This window comes from Opisthocomus hoazin, chromosome 14, assembly GCF_030867145.1.
Source record: "Opisthocomus hoazin isolate bOpiHoa1 chromosome 14, bOpiHoa1.hap1, whole genome shotgun sequence".
Lineage (NCBI taxonomy): Eukaryota > Metazoa > Chordata > Aves > Opisthocomiformes > Opisthocomidae > Opisthocomus > Opisthocomus hoazin.
In genome coordinates, this window is record NC_134427.1 from 10468004 (window position 1) to 10494598 (window position 26595).

The following is a 26595-nucleotide window of genomic DNA, read 5'->3' on the forward strand; positions in this document are numbered from 1 at the left end:
AGAGTTTTGGCCATTTCTTGAACAAAAAACAGAATAAAGGGATTGACCACGTTAGCCTAAGATATTTTGTTATCAAAAATAGATTGCAATGCATTTATTGTCCTTTAAGATTAAAAACTATTTAAGGAAAATACTTAATTAAACAACTCTCCAAAGAACATTTAAATGAGTCCAAACCTAGAAGCAGAATTTCCTGTACCTTTGGCATGCTTTCTCTTCAGTTTTTTTATTTTTGTTTTGGGTTTTTTTGTTTTTTTTTGTTTTTGTGGTGGGTTTTTTTTTTTAATTTATAGTACTTCAAGTATAGAACCTCAGGCAAAAGGCTTTTTTTTATTTAAGATGTCTTGGTTTTAAAGTGATTGTTTTCAAATTTGCATGGCCAGTGACAATATGTCTTGCATTTGACAATCATGAGGGAGGCATTTGCAGATACACAAACCTCACAGGTAACAAGAAATCTGGAATGGGCTGTGTAGACTATGCTCAGACATGTAGGTGATGAATCAAGTGATTTCAGCCCTTGTTACCTTATCAAATGAAATGCTGTGACTTACTCTGGATACTCCTGGTCTGTTTCAAAAGAAAGTAGGATAGCTTAGATTATTTAATCTTCATTAGTACCAAACGAAATGCTTGTTTCAGTTTGTGTCGAAATTGAGTGTGGGTTCTTACCTGAGAGCAGTGACTTCTTTAAACTGTCTGAATCCCTAAGAGCATACAAAGCAGAGCCATATGTGAAGACAGGAGACTGCTCCTGAATGAGCTGAAAAGCCTTATTTTTTTATCTTGCTGTAAAAGATTTCTAGTGTCTTTATAGACCCTAGATATGGCTTGCTTAAACTTGAAGACAGCTAACCTTAAAATAGCATTATCATCATTCACTTCATTTGTGTGTCTTAATCATGATGTTATGTTTGCCCAAAATAGGAAAGTATAAGTGACCGAGAAGAGATTCCACTTTTTAAAGTCTCAAACTTTAGAAAATATGTTCCAATACCATAACTGGTCTTGCCATCGCATGTAGTCAGCAGTTTGGAGCGGATGTTACGCTTGCATGATATAAAACCAGAAAAATGAATCACAATGCTGTTTTTTGAGTTTAAATGTCTGTTGTTGTGTATGTGCTGCTGGGTAATTTACATTTCAAAGACTGTATGAGATTGAGAACCTTGTCAAAGTAATAGTTTGTATGTTACCTCTGTAACAACAAAGCTTGTGTGGTTAGTAGGAACTGTAAGTAGAAAATCAATTGCAGTACTAACACAAGTGTTTTATGCGAGTTCTTATTCAGCAGTTCAGCATAACCATAATTAAGTAGTTGGTCTGATAATTGATCTGTCTAATAAAAAAAATGTTTTGGGTTTAGTGACTTGTGGTATGAATGAAAAAAGTTGCTGGAATCTTTGCACCACTAACACCACACTTAAAAATCATGACTTCTGAATATGAGCTACTTGTACTTTCATTTTGCATACTCAGTTTTGCATTGTATTTCCTGGAAGATGGTTCTTAAATGACTACAGGGATTTATTCCGCTTCCAGCTGGACAAATTATTTTGCAATTAATTCCTTGGTCTGCAATTTAGTAAATTCAGATTAATTTTCTTCACCGTTTTCTTTGACTGAAAACTTTCAAGTTCCTTATTGCACAGGAATTTCAGATTTTTCTGACTGGACTAGTAACTGCTAACCTAACAGATACTGAACTTGCTGTTACTTCCCAATCAATATTCTTCAGTTTTTAAACAGGAAGTTTAAAAAATGATTGTTTTTGTTTTACAAAGTATAAAATATACTTTGTTTATAATAAACTTAGTTTATATAATAAGTATAAAAAAGGAGTGTCCCGTGTTACAAGCAGTCATTGAGTTTACATCGACAGTGTCAGTTCTGGAGCAAGGGTTGCATCAGACTCTTTAGGTGACTCACATTTCTTTTTCTTTAAAGCTCATTCTGTTGTAATGGTCGCATTTTGCTACAAAGTTGCTCTGAATTTCTCATTGCTTTCAGCTGAAGACATAAGGCTGGAATGGGAATTCTAAAAATTAATTACTTTAAAATAGCATGCTTATGTTACGGCTTGATAACCTATGCTCTGAATATTTTTTTGTAACACTTTTTTTCCGGCGATAGTATAGCTTAATTCTGAAATGCACCCTGAAAATTAAGTTTCTGAAGACAAAATATAGGGAGCATATGTTGCAGACTGTGAATGCTGCAGACTGTATTGGTTTAAAGGCTTAGCTTCTCATAAGCCCATTAAACTGAGGTTCACACAGTGAGAGATTTATATGACAAATGAGATTACTGAGTTCAAAGTTACCACAATAATCAGAGAAGTCTGTTTGAAAATCATAAATCATTTGAAGCTAATGGTTGTACTGCCCTGTGTAATGATAATAAACTACAAAAAGGTGCCTACTGTTTTACTTTCTTTGACTGAGTAGTTGGTGTTCTAATTCTTTCTGGTTCTTAATGCCTTCTAATTCTCTGTATAATTCAGCATAAATATACTTTGATCACAGTTCTGCACATGAAGTCAGTGTCGAAGTGTAGTATTACTACCTCCCAAGAATTTAGAATTATTTGTTGTATTTACTGTTCAACATGACACTTACTTGAAAACATTTAACTTTAAGTGTTACTGGTTGTTTTGTTATTTTTAACACTTTAAACATCCTTAATAGCTCCTATTTTCCTGTGTGTGCACACGTCTGGTATGTTTGTTCAAGATGAAAAAAATGTTTCTGATTCTCCGTATAAGTTAAGGGTTTTTTGACTGTTTATCATGTAGAAGACTGGAATTTCCATTGGTTCATTTCTGTGTTAGAGTTTTCATTTAGTTCTTAGCCTGTGTTTCTCCATTTTCCATGTCTCGTTTTTCCTGACATTTCCTTTGCACTTGCAGTGTTTCTTACTCAGCTACCTTCTTACCTGTTCCTACTGACTGACTTCTTGTGCTCAATCTGTGTGTTGGTTCTTGTCTGCTATAGGTGGACTATTGTCTGTCTCCTAATGTTAGTGAACAGTGGGGCCTTTTGTGTTGAGGGCAGCATGACTTTACACAGCTGTGAGGTCAGTTGAAATAGTCTGTATTTAGGGAGAAAAATAAGAGGAGACTTCATTTTGGTTTGAATTACCGAGTTTTGCTTCCTTAAAATTCAGAACTTGAAATATTTCAAGAGCTGGAAACAATATTGTTGATTTAAATGGAAGCAGGACTGGGCTTGGATTTCATATGTGTACAGACATACATATTCCGATTTTATGGAAAATGTTACCTTAGTGTTCAAAACTTTTTATTTACAGGAAATGTTACACAGTGAAAGTAACATATATTCTAAGAAAAAGGTTTAGCTACAAAACTGTTGGATAAATATGCATTTTTTTTCTTTCTAGGCTTCTGAATCATTCAGTTTCAATAAGCACAAGGAACAGGCCAAAGCAGCCAGTGGAATCTGAAAAATGGTATTGATATAATTAAATGTATCATAGCTTTCAATATTTTATTAATTTAATTTTTATACTTATTTTGTGTTGCTACTGCCATCTTCTGTCATAACGTTTTTAGCTCAAGATGAACTAGAAACTACATAAATAATGTGGTTTTGAGCTTTCTTTCAGATTAAATAAAAACACAAACTGTTCTTTTGAGTCTTTAGGAAAGTTGATGTCATCCAGAATGTAATTTGTAGGTCTGACTATGACAGCAATTCAGGTGCCTAAGGATAGGTGTTCAGTGATGTCTGACATCAGTTCCAGTCCAGAAGTTCATGTCTCCCATAGGTAACAGTCCTGTGCAGATATGTTAGATCCTGTGTTACACAAAATGACAAGCTGGACTGTGTTTAGGCATCTAAATTTTCTTCCCTGGCAGTCCTTTTGTGCTCTTAAGAGCTGTTGGAAAAATGTTGCTGGGAGTTCACCCTGCAAACCTTCACTGTTTGTGGAGGGTGTGTTAATGAGGAACCCATTGTCTGCAGGAGCTGTACGCTTATGCTCTTTCTTTGAATTATCAAAACCCACCACAAACCAACAGCAAACCAAAATACTCAGCGCCTTGTCTTTAGGAAATCACAGCTTCCCGTTTCTGACTACACGGGTGAGAGAGAACTTAGCAAGTTTTCTGCCTTCCCTCCCTTAAGGAATCCTATATCAGTTGTTTTGATTAGTTGGGTCAAGAAATATTCTATTGGAATTTTTGGGCTGAAGAGGGAGAGCTTACTGGCAGCCTCCTAATGAGAACTTTATTCAAACGGTGGCTTTTGTGATTTTTGCCAGTCCCATAGTCGTCTAAAATCTGTACCTTCAAAAGCATCTGTATCTGCTTGTGTCCAGACCCTAGTTCGGCTGTGGATCTTGGGGACAAAAGCTGTAACTGCTGTTGGTGTTGCCAGAGAGCACTGGGGATGGTAGCAGCGCTCTACAGTTCAGGGACACATCAGGAAAGTATTTGCTGAACAGAGAAGGGACAGTGTGGATATTGCAATGTGGTACATTGTATTTTGACTATCTTCTCTGGCATTGGTATCTGTGGTTTTAAAGAGCAAGTCCATGTCCTGTGGTTATACAGACCATGCTGCAACTATTACCCATTTGCATTTGAAACTTTCCAGTCCTTGGTTATTTAACACGCAGTTTCTGTTCCTTGGGATGTTGTCACCTGTTGTAGTGTATAGCTCTGCTTGGCCTTCATATTACAGGGTAATCCAGGAAAGGTTAAATTTACTTCTCCCTGTTTTCTTAATGAAACAGAAACAGTTTTGAGACCTAAACAGAAAACAAAACCAACCAAACAAAAAATATCCCCAAAAAACCCCAGCGTTCCCCCCCCATAATTTTGAGGTGTGCACACAAAATGAGGTAGATTTTGCAGGCTATTTGTTGTTTTATTGCACTGATATGTAGAAACCCAAATCATACACTGCATAAGGAACATACAAAGAGAGTAGAAAGAGTGTCACATCCCTAAAGAATTTACACTTGCAGAACATGTATTGATTAATAGATACATATATATCAAGAACAAAACTCAATTATTTATTGCAGCAGTTCCTGCAAATCTCAGCTGGATTGTTTCTCAAGCCATTGGACATGATTCAGACAAATTTCAGATGTCCAACAGCTGTAAAAACTAGCATTTGTTTGAGGCAAGCAGAAAAGAAAAAGGGAGGAAAAGGAATACAAAGTAGCAGAAGCTAAGTGCCTAGCTGCTTTCACTTTAGTATTTGTTATAATTGCTCATGGTGTTATGTCGTCCTTGCATTCAATCCCTAACTGTTAGCCTTTTGGTATACCACCTAGTTTCTTAGCCAGTTACCAGAATGTGCATGAAATAAATGGCTGTTGGTAAAATGGTAGAAATTAATTTCACAGAAAGATTTAGGCAGAAAATTTTGAAGTGACACCAAATCTAAACATATTTATTTTCCTGAGACCTTTCAGTAATCTCAGGCTGTCCATATTCCAGAGCGTATTTTATGAGTTTTTGCAGTTGCACTGTCGCATCTTAAAATGTGTTTCTCTTCCCTATTAGTATAAGCTTCTACTTTAATGTACAGAGTTAACAGTGAAATGAAGCATATGAGTCTTACAAAAGTTTAAGAATAGATATTTTGTCACCTTTGAACAAAATGTTTCATCAGTTGCTTTGAGAAACAGAACAATGAAGGTGCGTTAGTAATCGCTGAAGATCAACATACTTAAGAAGTTTTATCTGAATAAAGTCCTAGAGTGTGGAAGACCTGTTGTCAGCATATGGTAAAGGAGAATGAAATATGGTTTGGGACTTTAGGCAAATGGTCATACTTTTTAGTCACATTGTGACATCCTTAAACAGTAGCCAAAAAATACCGTAGCGCTGCAGAGAAGGTGATCACGTTTTCTGATATTTTAAAGTAACGATTTTAAAGTACACAAAGTAGTAAATTTCATAATGCCTCTCATCTTAATTTTTAGTGTCTCAACAGATGAAGTGAATTCCCCAGTGTCCCCATACAGCTGGCAGGTAAATATTCAAATGTAAATATGCTGGCTTTATATTTGAGTGATTTTGTTTGTTTTTCTTTTTATTTTTTAGTTTTGTATTTCTAGCAGAAAACTATTATACAGTCATACGGTTGCTTACACACATTGTTATTTTATGTATGTATTGTGGTGGAAAATATAAAACCTTTGAAGAACTTGGGCTTCAAGATAATTTGACTTGTATGTAATGGAGGCCTTTTCTTTTAAGAGCATATGGTGCTAACTTGAAGATCTTGAAACTAATGCAACACAAGTTTTACATACTTGGTTTTAGTGTTTCTTCACATATAAAGTTTATTGCCTCACCATCATGTTCTTTTTTTGAAATTTCTAAATATTTTGAATTATGTAGGCCTTCCATTCTCCACTGCGAAGCTTAAATGAGATGATAAAACTGTAGTGAAACTGTAGAGAGTACTCTTTTATTATTTTTAGATTTTAATCCATCAAGTATTTACAATTGCTTTAAATGCCTGATATTTCAATATGAAGAAATACTTGGAAATGTAGTTTTAACCTTATTAGGGAATGTTCCTTTCAGGTTGTCTGCTTTCAGTTTTCGTAAAATAGATACTCATATGTATTCATTGTTGTTTTAAAAATAAGTCTACTTTAGCTGTCTCTTCAGAATACATTGCATAATACAATACTTTGAAAGAGAGATTTCTTTTAAAGCTAGTTGATGTGTATGATCTTTTAGATAAGAACAGCAGATGAATACTTAACTTGTCTTCTTGTAGCCATCTTTCTCCTGTGCAATGAGTATTCAGATTGAGAAATTAGATAGGCTAGTGGCTAACCACACTTCTAACTCTTTTTTTTGAAGTTGTTTATAGCAGCCTTAGGTGGCTTCCTAACATACCTGCAAAAATTAGGCTCAGTGCAGAAAATGGTGTATTTTCTTAAGAATTATTTCATAGATTTTTTCTCTTCTATGCAATATGTTTTGAGATTTGAAAGGAAATAAGTGATTTCTAGCAGAATCACCGTTAAGACTGAGAAGGCTTTCATGTCATAAAGCTAGATTGAGAGACAAACAATTCTTAATTGTAGTTCGTAATAATTCATGTTAATGCATAAAAGGTATATTTGCCACTTCCATAAAAATATTTCTGAACCTTATAGCCACTGGAAAATCGGAAAGATTCAATGGATGAGCAGCATTGGCCAGAAGCACAGCCAGTGATTTGGCAGAATGAAGAAAGAAGGAGAAGTAAACAAATAAGAAAAGAGTATTTCAAGGTAATGGAGGGGAGTGTGGGTGGTTGACACTGTTTTTAATGAGAGTAGAAGAAACTATATAACCAAGTAAAGGTAAGAATGTCAAAGGTTGTCATGCTTTTAATTTTACAAGTAACCTGTAATTTTCTATTTGGCTCTTGTGAGTTAAATAATTTATATGTATTTAGGGTCATGTGAGAGTGCAGGAAAATAAGGAGGAAAAAATCAGCCAGTACCTTGTTTATCCTTTAAAAATAATTTACAGTTGTCTTCTAGTTCTTTCTAGCCAGAAACTAATCTTCAATCATTGGTCCCTCTCCATCCATTTTGAGTGTTTGTTGTGGGTTTGGGGTTTTTTTTTTTGTTGCTTGTGTTTTGTTAGTGCAGGGGAAATATACATTACCGTTTCTGTGAGGCTTGGCTATAAGAATGATTTATGTATTTTGCTTCTCACTACATTTGTTTGCGTTTTAGAGAGGAAGTTTTCTGTTACTTTGCTGTAGTGTGTATTGTTGGTCACCAGATGTCAGTGTCTGCTGCTCGCAAAATAGATGCGAAGTTACAGCGGCATTGGATAAAATTTGATTTTGGGTATGGTAGAGAAATAGGAGAATTCTGACCAGTGCTAGATTAAGTTAAAATTAAATTTGTAACTTATAAAATTAGTTTCTTGGGTCTTGTGCCATCAGACATCTTTATGAAATGCTAGGGAACTTCAAAGAAATTATATTCTAGGAAAAATAGAGCATGCCATACAGCTCAGATAAATTCTTGCGATTATGGAAGCTATTAACTTTTTTCCTGAAGGCTATGTGGAGTTGTATCCTAACTTAAATTCTACTGACCTTTTTCTAGGGTTTTCATTCCTAAATTAACTTTGCCCTGCAGCCTTTGAGGGAAAGGAGAGAAACTTCTAAGTAAAATAGAATTCAGTCATTTGACTAATTAAACAGCTGTGCTGTCAATACAAAAGACCTGTATTAGTGATTCCTCATAATTTTAAAGGATGTCTTTAAATGCTAATACAGATTTCAGTTTTGATGGAAGTAGATACCTGAAATCATGTTACATACAGCTGTGGACATGTCTCAGAAATGAATTAAGCAGCCTGTACCAGTAAAAAAAAAAATACTGTATCGCTGATAGTTTCATTTGCAAAAACAAGGCGATAAGCAATTGAAATTAAGTCTGTGTTCTGTGGCAAAGTGAGAGAAAGAAAATAGGTACCACTGCTGTTCTGAGAAACCAGTGAAAATACAATTCATATTGTGTCCATGTTTTCTTGGCAAAAAAGCTCATTGGATAATCATATCTATACTGCCAACCATTAATATCTTAAGAATACATGCCAAATTACTGCAACAGGCGTCATTAGAACAAGAAAAATTTGCTTAGATCAGCATCCAGAAGTATTTATAGAGCATCTTTATTATACATATTATATATTTTTATTATGCAATTGTACTGTGCAGCAGAAGGGTGGGAGAACACCCATGAGAATTGGAACTTCTTTTCTTGTGGCGTTGCACTGAAATCTTGCTGGAACCTGAAGTCTTTGTTGCATTAAATATGTAAAAAGAACTACCACTGAAGAAAATGTTATCAACCAAAAGACTTTTTTCTTTTTCTTTTTTTCTGGAATAGTTTGTAGCTGTTTTGGTTTCTTCCTTCATTTCCTGCACTTTCAGCATAATCAGGAAGTGGGACAGTGATGAAGGCAGTGCACAACAGATCAGACAGAACTGTGGAAAAAGTGCTAGTCTTAAATAGATAAAAGGATGTGATCAGGCTTTGAAGTTGTAAATGAAATATTGATATTTTTTGTTAATTTTTTACAGTGTCAAGTCAATATCTCAGTGTAAGCAATTTAAACTTATGTAACAAAATATTGTAAAAGTAACTTTGACGGGTTGAGTAATTTTTTTCGAACTAATAATGCTTCAGAACAACTGCTAAATTAAGTTCTTTTCATTTGAATCAACTGTCATATGCAGTCAGAGTTCACATTATAAAAATGTTTAGTTTTAAAATGCTCTTATCCTATCATCAACATAGCAGAGATCTTGACTAGCCCAGGAATGAGATGTTTTTTTCCTGTTTTGTTTTTTTGCTCCTTTGGTTCTCTAATGTGTGGTTTTTCTCAGCAACTTCGCCAGTAATAAGTAACATCTAATGATATCAAGCCATTTAGTTCTAATGAAAACCATACTTCCATTTTAAAAGTAATAATTGTGTGTGTTTTGCAGTATAAGTCTTCCAGAAAGAGTTCAAGTGGAAATGAAAATGATGAGGTGAGAAATTATGATTGTGTAAAATATTTAAGAGAACATCTTATTAATTTGTCTTTTATAAAAGCCTACAAGCCACAGTCACAGAACAAGAGAATGTTGGCTAGAGTCTACGCAAACTAACTTTGCATTACAAAGCCATAGCAGAAAGAAGTATTATACTCCTTTATTTGAAAAAAGTCATTAAATTGTGTACTGGGGAAAAGTAGGACATTTTGCTTGTTTTGGTAATAGGAAAGATAATTTGCCTATCAAGCAGAGGTGATGTAAAAGTAACATTTGACACAGTGTTTTCTTGTCTTACATATTTTTAAATTTAATTGCTGCCAGTTTGTCGCATGCTTGATAAATGTTGCATGTCTCATGTATTGTGTATTTCATAATTTCATGTTTCTTCTTAAATCATAATTTTCATTTTTATAATTTCACCTCTTTGATTTCTTTTTAGCAAGACAGTGATAATACTAATGTGTCCCCACAGTCTCCTGTGTCATCTGAGGTACAAGTTTGTGGTTTTGTTTCTCATTCAACAAACATTTCTTTGTGCGCATTACTTGTCACCAGGTTTTCCATGCAGATATAAAGCTGTTTCCTTTGAAACTGCAGTTAGAAATATTTCATAGTAATAAAAAATTGAAAATAGACAGAAAATAGAGACATATTACACCTTGTTTTGCCTTTGCAACTATATGATCTCTCCTAGATATGTTCTTTTTGACTGGCACGCGGAAGGGTTCATTGCTTTGTCTCCATTATCTTCCCTAATGAAATCAAATTTACCATATTTTGTAGGTGTCCCTTGTGCACTACCCATCCAGAGGATTTTAAATTAAACTTGTGGTTTACTGTTTTATATATGACAGGGAACCCAGAGGTGCTGACACTTCTTAGAGAGTTTCATCCTTTACAGTTCTGGCTGCCGCCTTTGTGGTGCAGCCTGGCAGCTTCATTCACTGGTTGCTTTCCTTTTAAAGGAACGTCCATGTATTCTCACTGTGGCTGCAATGCACTACTGAGCTCCAAAGAAAGCATACCAAAGGTGAACGTTTCCAACTCATGTCAATAAGGAAACTAAGGGAGTGGAATGAGAACATCCCCCAGATACAGTGAAATGAGTTGAAATAAGGATATCTCATGTACATAACACATTACTGAGTGCATCTCTCTTTTTAGATGGTGTAATGAGAAAAACCTGATCTCCTTAATTGAAAGTAAACATTTCTTAAGAAATATTTTGATGCTAAGCATTAGAAGGATGTTTGTGTTTGCTCACAGTTGGCTTAGAACTGTTCACAGAATGGTTTGCAGTTGTTTCAAATGGTTTAGAGTAGATTTTAGTTAATCTGGTACTGCTTATCTTTCTCAGTAATATATTTTTATCTGCATGTAGTGAGATTACTTTCATTCAATTTATCTTGTACTGTCCCCTTCAAAAGAGTCTTTTACAGTTAGGCAGAAGGACTCACTTTTCTTAGGCAAGAATAATTTAACACTACCTTGTGTGGGAACAAAAGTTAATTCTTCTAATGAATGGAAGAAAATTGACTTCATCTCTTCCAACAGGATTATGAAAGGACAGATAATAACACTCATGGTCCATTTGGTCTCAAACCAAGGTCAGGTAAGCTGCTGTTCTCTAACATAGCATGATAGAACAGGTGTTTTTTTCCTGAGCTGGAACAGGCGGTAAGGATGGCAGATGCATGAATTGAAAAGAATATGAAGAGACACCACAGTACAGCAATCCACTTGGTTTATGTATCACAGGCATAGAACTGGGAAAGATGTAAACAGCTACTTTGGCAAATGAATAATGCAAAGTTTCTGAGGTTGTACAGTGATTTTTTTTTTTAACTAATTTTATTTTTTTTTCCCCCCACTGATTTATATTGTGCTTGTTTAATCACTGTCAAAGAACAGGGAAGCAGCATGGGATTGTTCTTGAGACTTGATGGCTGAGGCAGGAGGGTTTCAAGAGAAGCAGATTTTTGTAATTTGTCCTACAAAAAGATGCTTTGAGCAGATTTTTTTGCCAGGCGAATTATGGCTGAGTGCTTTGTTGTACCCTGACTCTTCCAAGGCTCTGCCATACCCTCATAAGAAAGTTGTATTGTCTAAAGCAGACTTTCAGTCCTCTGAAATCTAGGTAGAAATAGTACTTTTTTTTTTTGCAATTCCAATATTCTTTTGTTGGCAAGTGTCTATGGATGCCAACAGTGTAAAAGATAGTTTTGAAAAGCCACTGTGCAATCCTTTTTCCAGTTAATAGCACCCTTCTTTGTTTTTAAGGGAACAGTCTTTGTGCAAATTCATCAAGAAAGAATGATATCAGTGCTTCAGTTCAATTTCATTCAGTGTTTATGGTAGCAAAGCTTGACCTCCTTAATAACTAGCCTCTGAGCCCTCAGTAGCAGAGTGTGTCTGCCTTAGGTCATGCAAGTGGCTTCTTCAGAGCCCTTAAGTCACTTGAGATTTGTAAGAAATTGCATGAACCTTCTGTGCCTGAGGAGGTTAGGTTAGTTGCATGTACCAGCACATGCCTGACTGTGTGATCACTTAGTGGCTTCTGAGTTATCTATGTCCTTGGCTGCAGCAAGGCACAGATTTGATAGGAGGAAGCAGGCTTGTTAGAACTTTTCAGCCCGTCTTTTCTCAGTGTGGTAGTAGGCTTCCTAGGAGCCACTGCCAGCTCATGCCTGTAGAACAGCAGCACCCCTTTCACTCAGTCCTAGGAAAGTGAATGGCATTTTGTTTCTTAATTACAAGCCAAAATCTTTGTGATTTTTAGATGCTTCCATAGATACTGTCAGTAACATGCAATTGTATTTTTCTGTATACAAACTACATACTCTCATATAGTATAAAAATAGAGCAATCTAGAAGTATCTATAAAATTTCTGTTATTTTTGATTGTACATCTCTTGCTAAAATCCAAACTATTAGAAATAATATAGAAAGTTCTAAAGGTGTAAGTTGGTGAGTTTTTTTGCTCAAAAGCATGGGGTAAACTGCTTAAAGATACAGTAGTATTGCTACAGAAGAGTTTTTATTTGTAAGTGTTCTACAAAATAATAGAATTGTCATTTGAAGGCTTTCAACCATGAAGAGTAATAAAGTGAACGTAATTCTTTAAACAGGAAGTCTGTTAAATAACTCTGAACTTTTGGATGAGACATTTCATATTTTTCAAGCAATCACTGTGCCTCTGCATATGCACACCTAACTTATGCACATGTATTTTAAATGTTTCAGTGTAAGTTATATCAGGGAGTTCTGTCCCTCTTTTAGTCTCCATAAATACTTTATACTTGAGTAAACATAAAACACAATAAAAATACTTTCAAAGCTAGATTGCAAGATATGTTTGGAAAAGTGCAAAATGGAGTTGTAGACTTCAAACAGATAACTGAATATTGAAGTCAGTTCTGTCTCTGTATTTTCTAGTTACCCATTTGCACTTAAGAAAGATGATCCGTGTATTTGAAAGAGAAGTTTCATAAATGGCATCTTTTAAATAAGGATACTTAAACATGTGTGTTCTGAAACGTTCTGCAGCTTTTTTCCCTTTTTTATGCTTAGGAGATTGTTAGTCATTGCATTTTATTAATCTGAATTCTGAAAACTAACTTCACTAATGTTTAATAGCTTTCAGCCGTGCATCTCGCCAGGACTATGGTGCAGTGGATCCTGGATTTACAATGAGGAGGAAAATGGAGCATTTAAGGGAAGAAAGGGAACAAATAAGACAGCTCCGCAATGTATGTACCATTATTTACTATATGGGTGCAGTGCATTTAGTTTGCTCTGTACCACAATTTAAACCTTTATAATCAAGGTCTGCAAATCATTACGGTTGTACAAGGGCATCTCTGTAGTGATATTTCTTCCTAGGGAATTTCATGTAAGGGGTTGCACTGGTACTATTTTTGGTCGAGCCAAAATACCAACCAGGAACTAAATGGGGTTTTTCAGGTGAAAAATGAAATGAAATGAAAAAATGAATTTTTTTTAGGTGTTTGAGGTTTTAGGTTTTCATAGGGAGGCAGTAAGTCTGCTTGTGTTTGCTGCTATTTGACCTGAGATTTGAAGAAAGATGGTCATAGTCTTTTGAACAGCCCAGTGGTTTTTGAGTGTAGGAAGTTGCTACTAGTTATACAGTACTGAATGGGATCTAAATTTCAGACTTCCAGTAAGTTTTCTGTGTAGTTCTGTTCTCATGATATTTAACAGTTAGTTAACTGTAAGTCATAGCACCTCTGCTTTCCAGAGCAGTACTAATTTGGGGTGTGATTTCTATGAAGGCTCTTTCTGTCTTGTCTTGTTCACTTCCTGAGCAGTGAAGACTTGTTGCTGGGGTGGGAAAAAGCAGTCTCTGCTTCCCTTCTTTGTTTTGCAACACAAGTATAGGCACATCTTGGCCTTTCCTCAGCCATTTAACTGTCATCTGCACAAAGTGATTGTGTTCCCCCCTTTTTTTTCGTCCTTCTGCTAGTATAATTTTGTGTGATTCCAACCCACAAATTCTGCACACTAACAGCTAATGAGGTATTCGGCGTAACGTTTCTGTCCTTAAATTCTGTGCTTTCCTATTATGAATAGTGAGTTGATCAGATGGCTTTGAGAGCTATGTATCATGGTGGTCATTGGCTGAACGTCTTTCTCAATGTATGTAGTTGTGTCAAAAAAAAACAACACAAGCAAAGGGAATCTAAGGTTAATGATAAAGAGAGAAAGATATTTGTACTCATTAAAGTGTGAGTTGACTCCACTTCAGTATTAAAATGTCCCTATTAAACTGAATGCTTGAAGATACCCTGGATTTAAAATTTTAAATTAGCTAATATTGAAAGTAACTTACTTATGGATTTCTTAATAGAATCTTGAATCAAGGTTAAAAGTAATTTTGCCAGATGACATTGGAGCAGCATTGATGGATGGAGTAGTTCTTTGCCATTTAGCCAATCACATAAGGCCACGTTCTGTTGCCAGCATTCACGTACCATCGCCAGCAGTGGTAAGCCATTTGTCTCACTTTTGTTGCGTCTTACATGAAAACAAGCTTTTGAAGTTCAGTATTAAAACATCATGAATCATGTTTACCATATTAATTGGCTACATTCCTCACTTCAATTTTTCTGCAAGAAGCATTAAATGAGGCTCAGAAATTTAGTTGAAGAGCTATCTTCATATACTGAGTCTTCATAGAATTTGTTTTGTGTTTTAGCAACTGTTACTCAATTTGCAACAATCCTTCATGAATGTATGATGAAGATCTAACATCCTGTCTTTACAGCCTAAACTCAGTATGGCAAAGTGCCGAAGAAATGTCGAAAACTTTCTCGATGCTTGTAAAAAATTGGGCGTTCCACAGGTATACTAATGGCTTTATTGACTTATTAATAACCACAGAAAATATCAGTTAACTTCAATACTGCAATTGAGGTTTTCTGGGGGCTTAATTCAGGGAGCAATACTGATTATAACACTGACCAGGCAACTTGAAGACAGGAAAAGAAGTCTTATTTCTGGCCTGTGGCATGAACTTGAGGAAGCTTCTTTATGGGTTTCTGGTCAGTTCCTTATGGTAAAAAGAAGACTGACCTCCTCGTAAAATAAATTATCAGTTACGCAGAAGTGATGTAAGAGAATGATGTTGTAATATTTGAAGGTCTTGAGTTTAGCAACTCACTTTGGGAGGAATTTCATTGTCTGCCTGGGAAAAGTCCTGCATTTACAGAAATATGTGGCCTAAATGATTAGCTATTTTTTATAGCACAGCCATAGTTGCAGCCCATTATTAATGCTTCTATTGCCCAAGTTCATCCTCTTACTTCCTTGTATGAGAGGAAAAAAAGTCAAATCATTTGCTGCATATTATGGGAGACAGAAAAACTGTCAACCCTTTTTAGTGGAACAAGAAAATTAGTTCATGGATTTAGAAACTTAGAAGCTGTAGCAGAGCAGTATCCCATCTAGCATGGAGCCACAGGCCATTCAGAAGTTACAGATGCTAAGATTTACCTCCTAAGTTACGTGTAACACCAGCTAGCAGTTGGGAAAATTGTCCAGCTTGTGCTGAATTTTGAAACTGAAAGATGACTTTCTTGGGTAATGGCTTGTTACTGAGGACGCGGTCTATCAGCACTTCCAAGTTTTTCCAAGGGTAAAATTGGTGATAAGCCTACAAAACAAGGGAAGGGGGAAGTAGGCCACTGAGCCAACAGTGACCATCAGCCTGTTTTTCTTGCTCTGCTTGTGAAAAGAAAGTCTTTGGCTTTGTGAAATTAGTCTTTTATGTATCTTCTGGTGTTGCCATAGTTTAACACTTTGAACAGATCTGAGATATAATTAGTTTCTGACCATTTTCTTACTGTAAAGAACCACATCCGAAATTTAAGGCCAAAGACATTTTCTATACAAGTATCTTATAGTGATATATGAGTGACTTCAGAGAGTGCATTTTTTGGCAGCCTTGGGGAGAAAAATGAATGAAGCTTGATACATGTGCCACTTCATTTTACAGGAGAGACTTTGCTTGCCTCATCACATTCTGGAGGAGAGGGGTCTGGTGAAGGTTGGCCTCACAGTTCAAGCTCTGCTTGAATTGCCAACATTGAAAGTATCTCAGCTTTCCTCCATGTGACATGACTTCTTGGAAGCTAGACAACTTACTATTCGATCTGTTGATTTGGATTGCTCTGAGGCAGTTCAGCTTCCTACGTGGGAACATCCAAGCCATCAAAAATTAGTATCTGTCCAGATGCTGTAGAGCGCCTTACTTTGGAGTTGTATGTGAAAACCTTGGAGTCAGCTGACAGTTAAAAACATAATAATTATTTTTTTCCTTTTGTAATTGGATGCACAAAGAGATTGTGGTAGCATCAGGTTCTCTTTCCAGTTAATTTAAATTAAAAGCTGCCATTTGACATCTCACAGTGTTTAAGTTAAATGCTGGATTTCTTTTCCTACATTGAAAATGTTGTTTGAATTATTTTAGAAGTACAAAGCACACCCCCCCCCTCACTTTAATCTTTCAAGTCAATCATTTGATTTAAAGGTAAGACAAAAATGTAGCGATGGTATGATGGTAATAATGCAAGCAATTGATCACTTGCAATCCACTTTCATTCTGTCAGAAAGCTTAATATTTGTGTTCTTCATTTTTTTGCACTCCTGATTGTAACTTACACACTTCTAACATTGCCAGTATTTAGTCTGAGTGTATGGTGATTACATGAAACAGTATACAATGGGAGAAGGACACAGTGAGTTTTTTCCAGTCTTCTAGGTTGGTGCCAAATATTTTTTTCAGTTGTACTGTAGATTGTTTACATGTGAAGTGCCTGTGTAATTGACAACTCTTAATAGTCTTAAAGATTTTTGAGATTTCTTTGTTTAAAATAGATAAAATGGAAATTTTTAAATATTTTAATAGTTTTTTGTAAAATCAGTACGTGAAGATTTAAGTGATCCTTCACATTTTTGATGTTGGGTGTTTTAAGTTTGCACAATTCAACTGGTTATTTTGTTGTCTAATAATTAGAAAATATTGTAAATACTTTTTATTTATGATATTTAATTTGATAATACCTAATCACTTTTGGTTTAATGTATTGTCGGACAAAAAGAAATTGTCTACTTTTCTTTGTTTGGGACAAACAAATATACACGGTAAGACATGAGGACTAGTGATGCATACAGAGTAATTTAGGACATTTTGATAAAACTGCCAAAATCTCAGGTTTACGCTGTGACTTTCAGGATTTTGTGTAATATTGCTCCTGATCTCACATTACATTTTTACTACAGGTATATCCATAGTTCAGTTGAGAAATATCAGTGTTTATCTTTTTAGTGTTTATGGGATTTATTGTGTAATTTACACAAGTGTGGCATAGCACACAAATCTGTACAAACGTCACTGTGCTGAGACATTAGACTTTTTGGGATAAATGTGAAAAAGAAAAATTTCCACTGTGGTGGTTTTTTGAAACTTCAGAGTTTATGTATTTGTTTGCTTCTGCACAAATTCTTGGTGTTTTGAGAACGTTCTGAAACCATACACAGTTGAGTTCTTCTCCAAACAAGTTGCAAATAATTTCATCATTTTAGTAATAAATTTGTTTGCATTAGTTCGTTCTTCATGAATAGGTAGATCTGACTGTCACAGATTTTCTATTTCAGGCCAAGTTAGTTTTGAAAGAAGGATAGGTTTGCCAAGTGTATAACAAGATTCGATTCTGTTCTTTCCAGTTGATCAAGACACCACGTAATATAATTTAGAAAAGAATGAGGGAGGGGTATCATTTACTCCTTCATTTACTGTAGTCCTTAAAATCAATAGCTGAGAGGAAATATAATCTTTTTCTGATGACAAGATTTTTTTTAAAAAAAGATACATTATTTTAAAATCCACTAAAACAAGCCAATTCATTTATTGTAATAGTTGAAAACCACTTTTATTCATGTAGTGTTTTCTTAAAATACAGCTCACGGAGGGGCTGGTGTAAAGCTTAATTTGCAAAGTCCTACATATAATTCTTAAGTTACATAAATATTTGTTTAAGGAAACTGGATTGCTTTGACCTTTGAAACACGATATTTCCAATATCTCATTGTGTTTTAAATCATTCACATAATACTCATTTTAACAAGTTCAATCTCTATTTTTTGTTTAAGGCAGTATCTGAAAAGTCATGCTAAGACTAAAATGAAAAAGTAATATAATTCATTAAGCAAAATGCTTGTTGTCTGCTGTGTTTGAAGAACACAACCATTAAAAAGGAATATGGCATTGTCTTTCAATTCTTTGCTATGGTATTTGACAATAATAACAAAGTTCTATGTTAGCCATAGAATAGCTAACTGTAAATGGTCTCTTTCAGTGATCTGGCTTAAACTGATCTTACACTACTATTTCATTGTCATATTTAAATATGTTTTCTGATCTTAAAGTAACTTTTTTTGTACTAGAACTAAGTTTGTAAAACTGTATCACAGTGTAAACGTTAAGAATTCCCTTGATGCAGCATGTCAGATGCTTACCAGTTTTTTTTAAGCTTAGCTTATTTCTTAGGTAACTTGAAAACCAGATATGAAATTAATGTAGTCATTTTAAACTATTTCTGAAGTTGAAAACTACTAAAATATTTCTTTTTTTTAGTACTCTGGAGTACTTCCCCACAAACTTGTTAGAAACAGTCTTGCTTTGCCATTCATTGGAAATCATTCTGGCCTTCTTTGTGCTTATGGGGAAGGATAATCATGATTCTTCCAGGGTTTACTTTTTAGTATTGCAAAGATTAAGTCCTCGAAGTATTATTAGGAGCAATCTGAGGAAAGGTCCACTATGCCTGGATAAATCTTCTTTTCTTTCTTCAGTTGTTTTTACAAGTAATAATCTAAAGCCTTGCTAGAGGGCTGTTCCCATTGTGAGTTTTTAGGAGCAACTGCAAAAAAGGTGTTTAAAGTTTTGAATTTTAAGCTTTAATTTTAAAGCAGCATGTGGTAGTTTTTGCTGTCTTCCCTGTACAAGGATTTGCCTATTATCCCCTTTCTGCCTTTCCATTTGATTCCCAGCATCTTCTTATTTATTTTTGTTTGTTCACAGATCTAGTGACTTCAGATTGTTCGTTACTGCATGCCACTTTCCTCCTTCCTCTCTACATTTTTTTTTTCCAAGAAATTGCTTCAGTCAGTGGCATTCGTGAACTACTGTAATTTCATAATCCCTGCTCCCAACATCAAGTATGTTTGAGATACCCTTTTCCTATTTTGTGGAGGATGCCTTGTCATTACTTGGTACAGCTGATAGGATGGTTAAAAACAGAGGCCTGCCCAATTCCTATTGTAGTCACTCAGTTTTTACTTTAGATGTGAAGAAAAGCCAACATCAAAAGCTTTCAGAAATTGCATGAAGTTTTCCAAACTACCTAGAGTGCTTTTGTTATTGCCAATGCTATACAAAATGACTGCAGCAATGTGGTATGAACTGTAAATTGCAGAGTGAATCAACATACTGATAAGGCTTCTGGCCTTGTGTATTTTTTCTGTTTTTTATGTCTTAGGACGCAGTATGTCACAACATGAATGACCTTTAAGCAATAATGTCCCAGATATTATGAGGTCTTAAAGCAGTGGCATTAAAATAGTTGCTGTGAAGTGTGGTGACTTCCCCCGTGGCATCCCTGCAATGCTCCCTGTCTGTTGTGTAACACTGCTAACCCAGTGAGCTAGCTGGGGCAATACTGGGCATGCACAAACCCATCTATACCCATGTATCTGGAGGCCTTTCACAATATAACTGGGAACTAAAATGATCATAAAATATGCAGGAATATATTTGGAATGATAAATAACTATGACATGAATCACAAGAATTTCTGGGTAAAATCCTAGCTTCACTGAAGTCAGTGTGAGTTTTGCTCTTGACTTCAGTAAAGATTTCACCTTTTTAATTTATGGACCACTTGAGCTGGAGACTGTAACAAATGTGGCTTAAACTTGTTTTACACTAGCAAAGCTCTAGTGTCAAACTCTTGACTAAAAATAGTGATCTCTGGTAAGTCAAAGGAAGCTGTAAAATATTACACCACTTCATTTAATAAAGAAATTCTGATATGCTATATGCAGTATTAAGACAGTAGGAAAAATTACTTTGAAGCACAGTTTTCATCTTATGGGAAGGCATGTCACCTCAGTAAAACTGCAGGTGAGGACTACCATCAGTTATTTACTGTACTAAAAAAACTAAACTTGCTTCAAATATCATTTAGCGGTAGCCTTTTCAGATTTTTGAAGTCAATCTAGACAAATTCAAACAAAAAATGAAAAGGCATCTGTGTTCACTAAAACCAAATCTCCAAAGTGTCTTCTCAGTATTGAAGAGGAGGACGAAGGTATGGCATTTCTTCCTTCTGCTGATTTCTTAAATGCTTGTACGAAAGGTAGCTGTTGTATCTAATACAGCTGCAGCCTCCCTGTTTGTCTCAGAATTGGTCTGTATACCAGTGCAGAGATAAAGCACGTTAATAATTCAACTGAAAGCAACCCGTGGGAGTTTTTAGCACTTTCTGCAGATAGGAGATGATTTTGTATTTGTAAATCAAATTTCTTCTTCCTCACTAACTCAGGCTAATGCATGTGATTCTCTCAAGAGGTACATCGTATTAAACAGTGACCTCTAGTTGAAAAACAGAAGCAAATAAACAAAACACCACTCCAGCACACACAACTGGTGAAGTATTTCTTGTTTACAGGTCACTCTTTGGAATCAATAACAAAAGTCATCAAGATCAGGAATGGGAAAGGCAAAGTATAGTTGTCCAAGGAGAGGGTGCTCTGGGTTGATTTCACGCTGAATCACTTCACAGCGAAAAGCCTTTGGATTTAGTAGAGAGAAATAGATGTTTTGTAGTTACTTCATGCTGAGGGAGGCAGATCCTTAAGTACCCGGAGGTTTCCCAGGAGGTTATAATACCACGAAATTTGGCATCTTTGTTTTCCCGAAAGCTGTGTATTTCGGATAGCTCTATCCAAGTGCTGCAAAAAGTGTTGTTGACTGTGCAGAGCACATTGCCCAGTCCAAGCCTTGGCTGGGGTGCCTGGCTGGTACCACTTGCATGACCCTCTGACTTTGTAACAAGACGGGGCTGGGTGGTGTGGCTTCGGAACTGTTTCATGCTGCTGCCACCTCCTGCATAGGCTGCAGAATTCTTTTAAATAGATGTTTGCAATCTGAATAGATACACTAGCAAAAAGGAAAGCGATAACTTTACTTGAGAGTAATAGATAAGTAGATGTTTACCAATATTTAACTTCCAGCAGCAAAGAATGACGTAGTGAGACAGAGGAAGCTTGCTCTGGGAACTACAGAAGTTCACTGACTGAAAATTGCAGCGTGACTCTTAGCAGGTTAGTGTGTTACTCGTCCTCTCGTGTGAGTGATTCAGAAGAGTAATAATACTGTTTCTTCTTCCATACACAACACACTGTGGGATGTGCATAATTCATTTACAAATGCAGGGAAAGGCAAACTGTATTTGTAATCAGGAATTTTATGGCATAGATCTTTTTGGTAAAATAAATATGAAGGTAAATTATTCTCTTCCTGTGAAGAAAATTTCTGCTGATCTTGACACAAATTAGAGAACATAAGTGACTAATTTTACTCGCTACTGCACAAGAGCAGTTCTGGCTCCTGTGTTTCGTACATAATAAAATGCCACTTTGATTTATTTGTCTTTAAGTATCAAGCATAGTACAATTCTGACAACAATCATAAAATTGTGGTTATATGCAGTATTTACTCTCTTACTGGTTTTTGGCCTTTTTTTTAACATGGGAGGCAAAGGGAGGCAAAATTGCTGCAAGCTACCTGATTAATTTCCATGGAATATATACAAGTTGTTATAAAAATGACACGATGAGTCACTTCTGAACTTCTAGTTCAAATGTTTTATAGCCAACTACATTTTCAAAGAAGAATTTTTAATGTGTTTTTTTATAGACATTTTAGAATCCTAATCTTAAACAAAACCAAAAAGTCTTTCCAGGACTACTTTAGTACCTTAGCAAATACTGAAGGAGAAGAATAGCTCAAACTGACAGCAAACTTATTTTGGGAAACTTTCCATTTTGGCAGTGTTAGGTTTATGGTTGGACTCAATGATCTTAAAGGTCTTTTCCAACCTAAGTGGTTCTATGACTTCAATGAAACCAGAATTTCTCTCAATAGTTTTGTAACTAAGTTACAACATGAAGTCAGTAATTTAAAATGAATTCTTGGTACTAATGAGGATTTCCTCATTTCTTTCAAAATTGTGTGAAATAAGGCAAACATAACTTTTTTTTCCACAGTTTTATGAAGGCAGATTGTGAAATAGAGAATTTTTGGAAGTAATCACAAAGATAGTTTTTGTTTTGTTTTTAAATATGAGCAAACAAGTGAAATCTTTCCAGAATTGCTATATCTGTTTAGGATTAGCTCATGCCGTTCCTGGCATGGGAGCTCCCATGATTCAGTACTAATACACTTTCTGGAGTACATACGAGATGGTGCTGTTCACGGGCAAATGTTAATGCAGTTGTGTTAGCTGAATCGATGCGTTACGTCAAGCATTGCTGCACCCGGGGGAATTCCTAGCTGCAACTGTTGATGTCTGGTGCACCAGCAGGCAATGCAAGGCTCTGATTCCCATGAGGGGCATCCACAGGCATTGCAGAAGGCATTGCAGAAGGGTTGTTTGGGTGATTACGTTGGGAATAATGTGAATAATTTTTACTATTGTGTAATGTGTAGAACAAGGAATATGTGCTTGCTTTACGATTATCATTCAGTTGGTATTCAGTTATTTTATTTTGTAACTTGTGATTATAAAACTCGGAAAATGCAGTGTAACCAAACGATCCTTATGTAATTGTGTGCAGGATGTGGCAGAAGTAGTTCTGAGGCACAGTTGCAGAGTGATGATTTGAAAATAGATGCTTAAATTGTGTATATACTTGCAACATCTTTGCTAGTGCGTTTTAATTCATTTTTGCATTTCATGTTCTTGTAAAGTGCATCTTCCACACTCTGAAGATTGTCTACTTGTACAATACTGTATTAAGTCTTTTTTCAGGACTTCCATTATTGCTGGAGCTTCCAACATAGATGTTTCTTCTGAAAAATGTTCCTACTGTTATTCTTTTGTAAATAGTTTTTTTTGTATTAAATTTGCATGGATAAAACCCACATTTCCAAAACCAGTGTACATACTCTCTGTATAAAATACAAACTGTTTCGTAACTTTCATGTAGTCAAGTTATTCAATTTGATTTCTCTTCAGTTTTTATATCTGTGTAGTAAATAATGAGAATTTGTTGTATGTTATTTCCAATGTCTGTGTTGCCGTTTTGACAGATAAGTGACCTGCCCCATTACATATCAGGAAAAAGGTTTTTATAATGATGAACAAAAGAAATGTTAACTCTTATTCCAGGGAAATATAGGATGCTTTTACATATGAAGTGTGTTAGGACTTTGGTTTTGACCAACAAGGACATCAGTGGTGAGAATATGTGAAGGTAAAGATGCCTTCACTTGTAGCAGGGACTTTATACATTTACACACTTTCTGGTCTTACACAACGTGAAAACCACCCACTGTCTAACAGCATGTGTATTTGGAACAACATAGATTTTTTGAATCTTGCTAATAATATGCTTAATCCAGTACAGAAACTCTACTGACAGAGGTGATCTGCTTCCCTTTTGTTCCCTGGGTTGGAGCTGGAAGTAGCCCAGAACATGTTTTGTGTGGTTTGCAGTCATTAATTGCCAGATCCAGCATTAGGGAAACAGAACTGCCAGGATTTGGAGTTGTAGTTAAGTTTTCAAATATAGGTTAAAATAGGATTCTATATGACAAAATTGGTTTTACCTTAATTTCTTTCTGTTTGTTTAAAGATCTGTACAATTTTGTTTAGACCTGAATATTGAAAGTTAAAGATTCTCTTCTGAGAGATGTTTTTCCCTGTGAGACTTTACATTCTGTACCTGCATGCACCCAGCTGTTGTTTGTTTCCTGATGAACCACAATGTGGGACTATAAAGCAGAAATTGAGGGACAGCATTATAAACAGTGATCGGCATCCATTGACAAAGGCATCTAAACAGTGAGTGGTTTGTGGTTGAATGTTCTGTGAGTCTGTTCAGTTTCCAGCTATAAAGAAAACTTTTCTCTTATGAAGAGGCCTTTTGGGCCTTCAAGGGAAATAACACTATGTGCAGAGACCTCTGTTCCAGGCTGGACTCCATGAACCATGAGATTCCTGTCAGTCCTTTGTCATCTTCATGGGGAAGCTCCCTGTTCAATAAGTGTTGTAAGTGAAGAAAATTTGCGATTTCCATGAGATGTATTGAGAGAAATGTAAAATTCATGAAGGTTTGCAGTGTAATTTTTTTATTTCACCTTGGTACCTTTGATCAGGGTGTTCCTTTATATTACCAGCTGTGGGTAATATGGCTCAGACATGGATTTTTTCACTGAGTCATGAAGTGTTAAAAGTTTTGTAAATGACAGGCTTCAGCTATAAACAAAATGTAGATAGTTTACGCCGCCTGCCTTGGTAAAGGTGTCTGCTGCTGGTGGGCTGCATTGATTCCAGCAGGATTTGAGAACTAACAGCACTGAATATACTTTATAGATCTTTATTGCAGTGCTGCCTCCACCCAGTGATTATTCAGGAGTAGTTCTTAGGTCTGTATGCGTCTTGCTGACTGCAGCAGCCTTTTCACACAGAGCTTACTCAGCTTCTATTTCCTAAATCAAAGATGGTGAGCGACTGCTAGATGACCAGAAAAGAATACAGTTCCAAGCTTGAAATCTGCATCTCCCTCCATAGTCTGTCAATACCTGCAATGTGTGTTCTCATGCTCTGTCTGCTTTTACAGTCTCTCTTTGGTGTCCTGCTTACAGACTGGGCATACACCTTGCTGTCTTCAGCTGCTGGTTTGCACTGGTTAAGATTCGTTGTTACGAGTGCAGCCTTTTATGTTTCCTCTCTGATTAAGATATGTCAACACCAGTGATGGGTATAACTACAGTGCCCCAGGCTAGCATCGCTCTTCTGATACTCTTCGTTTGTGGAAACTATAAAAGTTGAAAAAAAAATAAATTCAACTCCGCATCAATGGTTTCACAGAATTCTCCTGTTTCTGGTTCTCTGTTCAGACATGTTAATCAGTTACTCTGAGTGGCTACAAATATCACTCAAGTGGCTGTTAGAACCCTTCCAAAAATAATTTTTTAAAGTTTGAAGTTTAATGTTGCAATCACTTTAGCAGATTAAACTTATTTGCAAAATGCGTATGCAATTATTTGTGGGTTTAATTATCTAGGCCTCATTAATAGCAGAATATTCTGATTATATAGCCAAAGAGTAGACTATAATACAAATACTTAGTTTTCACAGCTATAACGCATTGCCTTCAGAACTGAACGATGCATAACTCAGCACAATAGCTTGTAGCTACAAGTAAGGGCAATATAAGAAGAATTAGAACATGTTAACTTTTCTGAAATTCGCAGGTGATTGTTAAAGGTTTGACTTTGTATCATCTTCACGTAGTTTTCATTATAGTGTGGGAGTGGAACAACTAGACTATGTGGAACTTCTGTAGGTTTTTTTAGGTAACACTTAAATGTGTTGAACTTTTACTGGAATACTTGTATTTTTCAGCAACTCAATAAACATCTATCTTTGGAGTATTATAATTGTGGCTTTATTTAGAATTTTTTCATTATCAGAATTCATACAACTTTTCGTGTATCCATAGACAGATGCAGTGTGTGTGTGTGTCTGTGATCTCTAGATTTATAATCACAACTTGAAGAAATGATAAGCTCTTTACCCAGAGAAAACCATGTGTTCTGTATTAGCTGATTCTGTAGGGCCTCTGCTTATATACCTGGTTTTGTTGCAATGTCTGTGATAAAGAATCACCTCTACTGCTATATCCATAGGAGGAAGAAAAACAAAGTTCATATCTAAGAATGCATCTATGGGACTGTATATTATTGCCACCATCATCGTACACAATTATGAAAGTTTGTATCAGCATGGGGACTGCAGGAGGCCACTGCTGCTTGCATCTTCATCTTGATGTCTTTTCGTAGAATCATAGAATGGTAAGGGTTGGAGGGCACCTTAAAGATCGTCTGGTTCCAACCCCCCTGCCATGAGTAGGGACAGCTTCCACTCGACCAGGTTGCTCAGAGCTCCATCCAACCTGGGCTTGAACACTTCCAGGGAGGAGGCATCCACAACTTCTCTGGGCAGCCTGTTCCCGTGCCTCACCACCCTCATGGTGAAGAATTTCTTCCTAAGATCTAATCTAAATCTGCCATCTTTTAGTTTACAGCCATTCCCCTTTGTCCTATCACTACATAACCTTGTGAACAGTCCCTCTCCATCATTCCTGTAGGCCCCTTCAGGTACTGGAGGGCTGCTCTAAGGTCACCCCAGAGCCTTCTCTTCTCCAGGCTGAACAGCCCCAACTCCCTCAGCCTGTCCTC

At 36.0% G+C, this 26595-nt stretch overlaps 1 protein-coding gene across 1 annotated transcript in view; it reads left to right on the top strand.

The window, feature by feature from the left end:
- LRCH2 (leucine rich repeats and calponin homology domain containing 2) overlaps positions 1–25804 on the top strand; it is a 54145-nt gene extending 28341 nt beyond the window's left edge. The window contains exons 13-22 of the mRNA XM_075435172.1: positions 3400–3468; positions 5959–6007; positions 7153–7269; positions 9495–9539; positions 9985–10035; positions 11100–11157; positions 13182–13294; positions 14413–14550; positions 14830–14907; positions 16060–25804. Coding sequence (XP_075291287.1) covers positions 3400–3468; positions 5959–6007; positions 7153–7269; positions 9495–9539; positions 9985–10035; positions 11100–11157; positions 13182–13294; positions 14413–14550; positions 14830–14907; positions 16060–16179 — 838 coding nt within the window. The 3' untranslated portion in view covers positions 16180–25804. The remainder of the gene's footprint in view (positions 1–3399; positions 3469–5958; positions 6008–7152; positions 7270–9494; positions 9540–9984; positions 10036–11099; positions 11158–13181; positions 13295–14412; positions 14551–14829; positions 14908–16059) is intronic.
- The last annotated feature ends 791 nt before the right edge of the window (positions 25805–26595 follow it).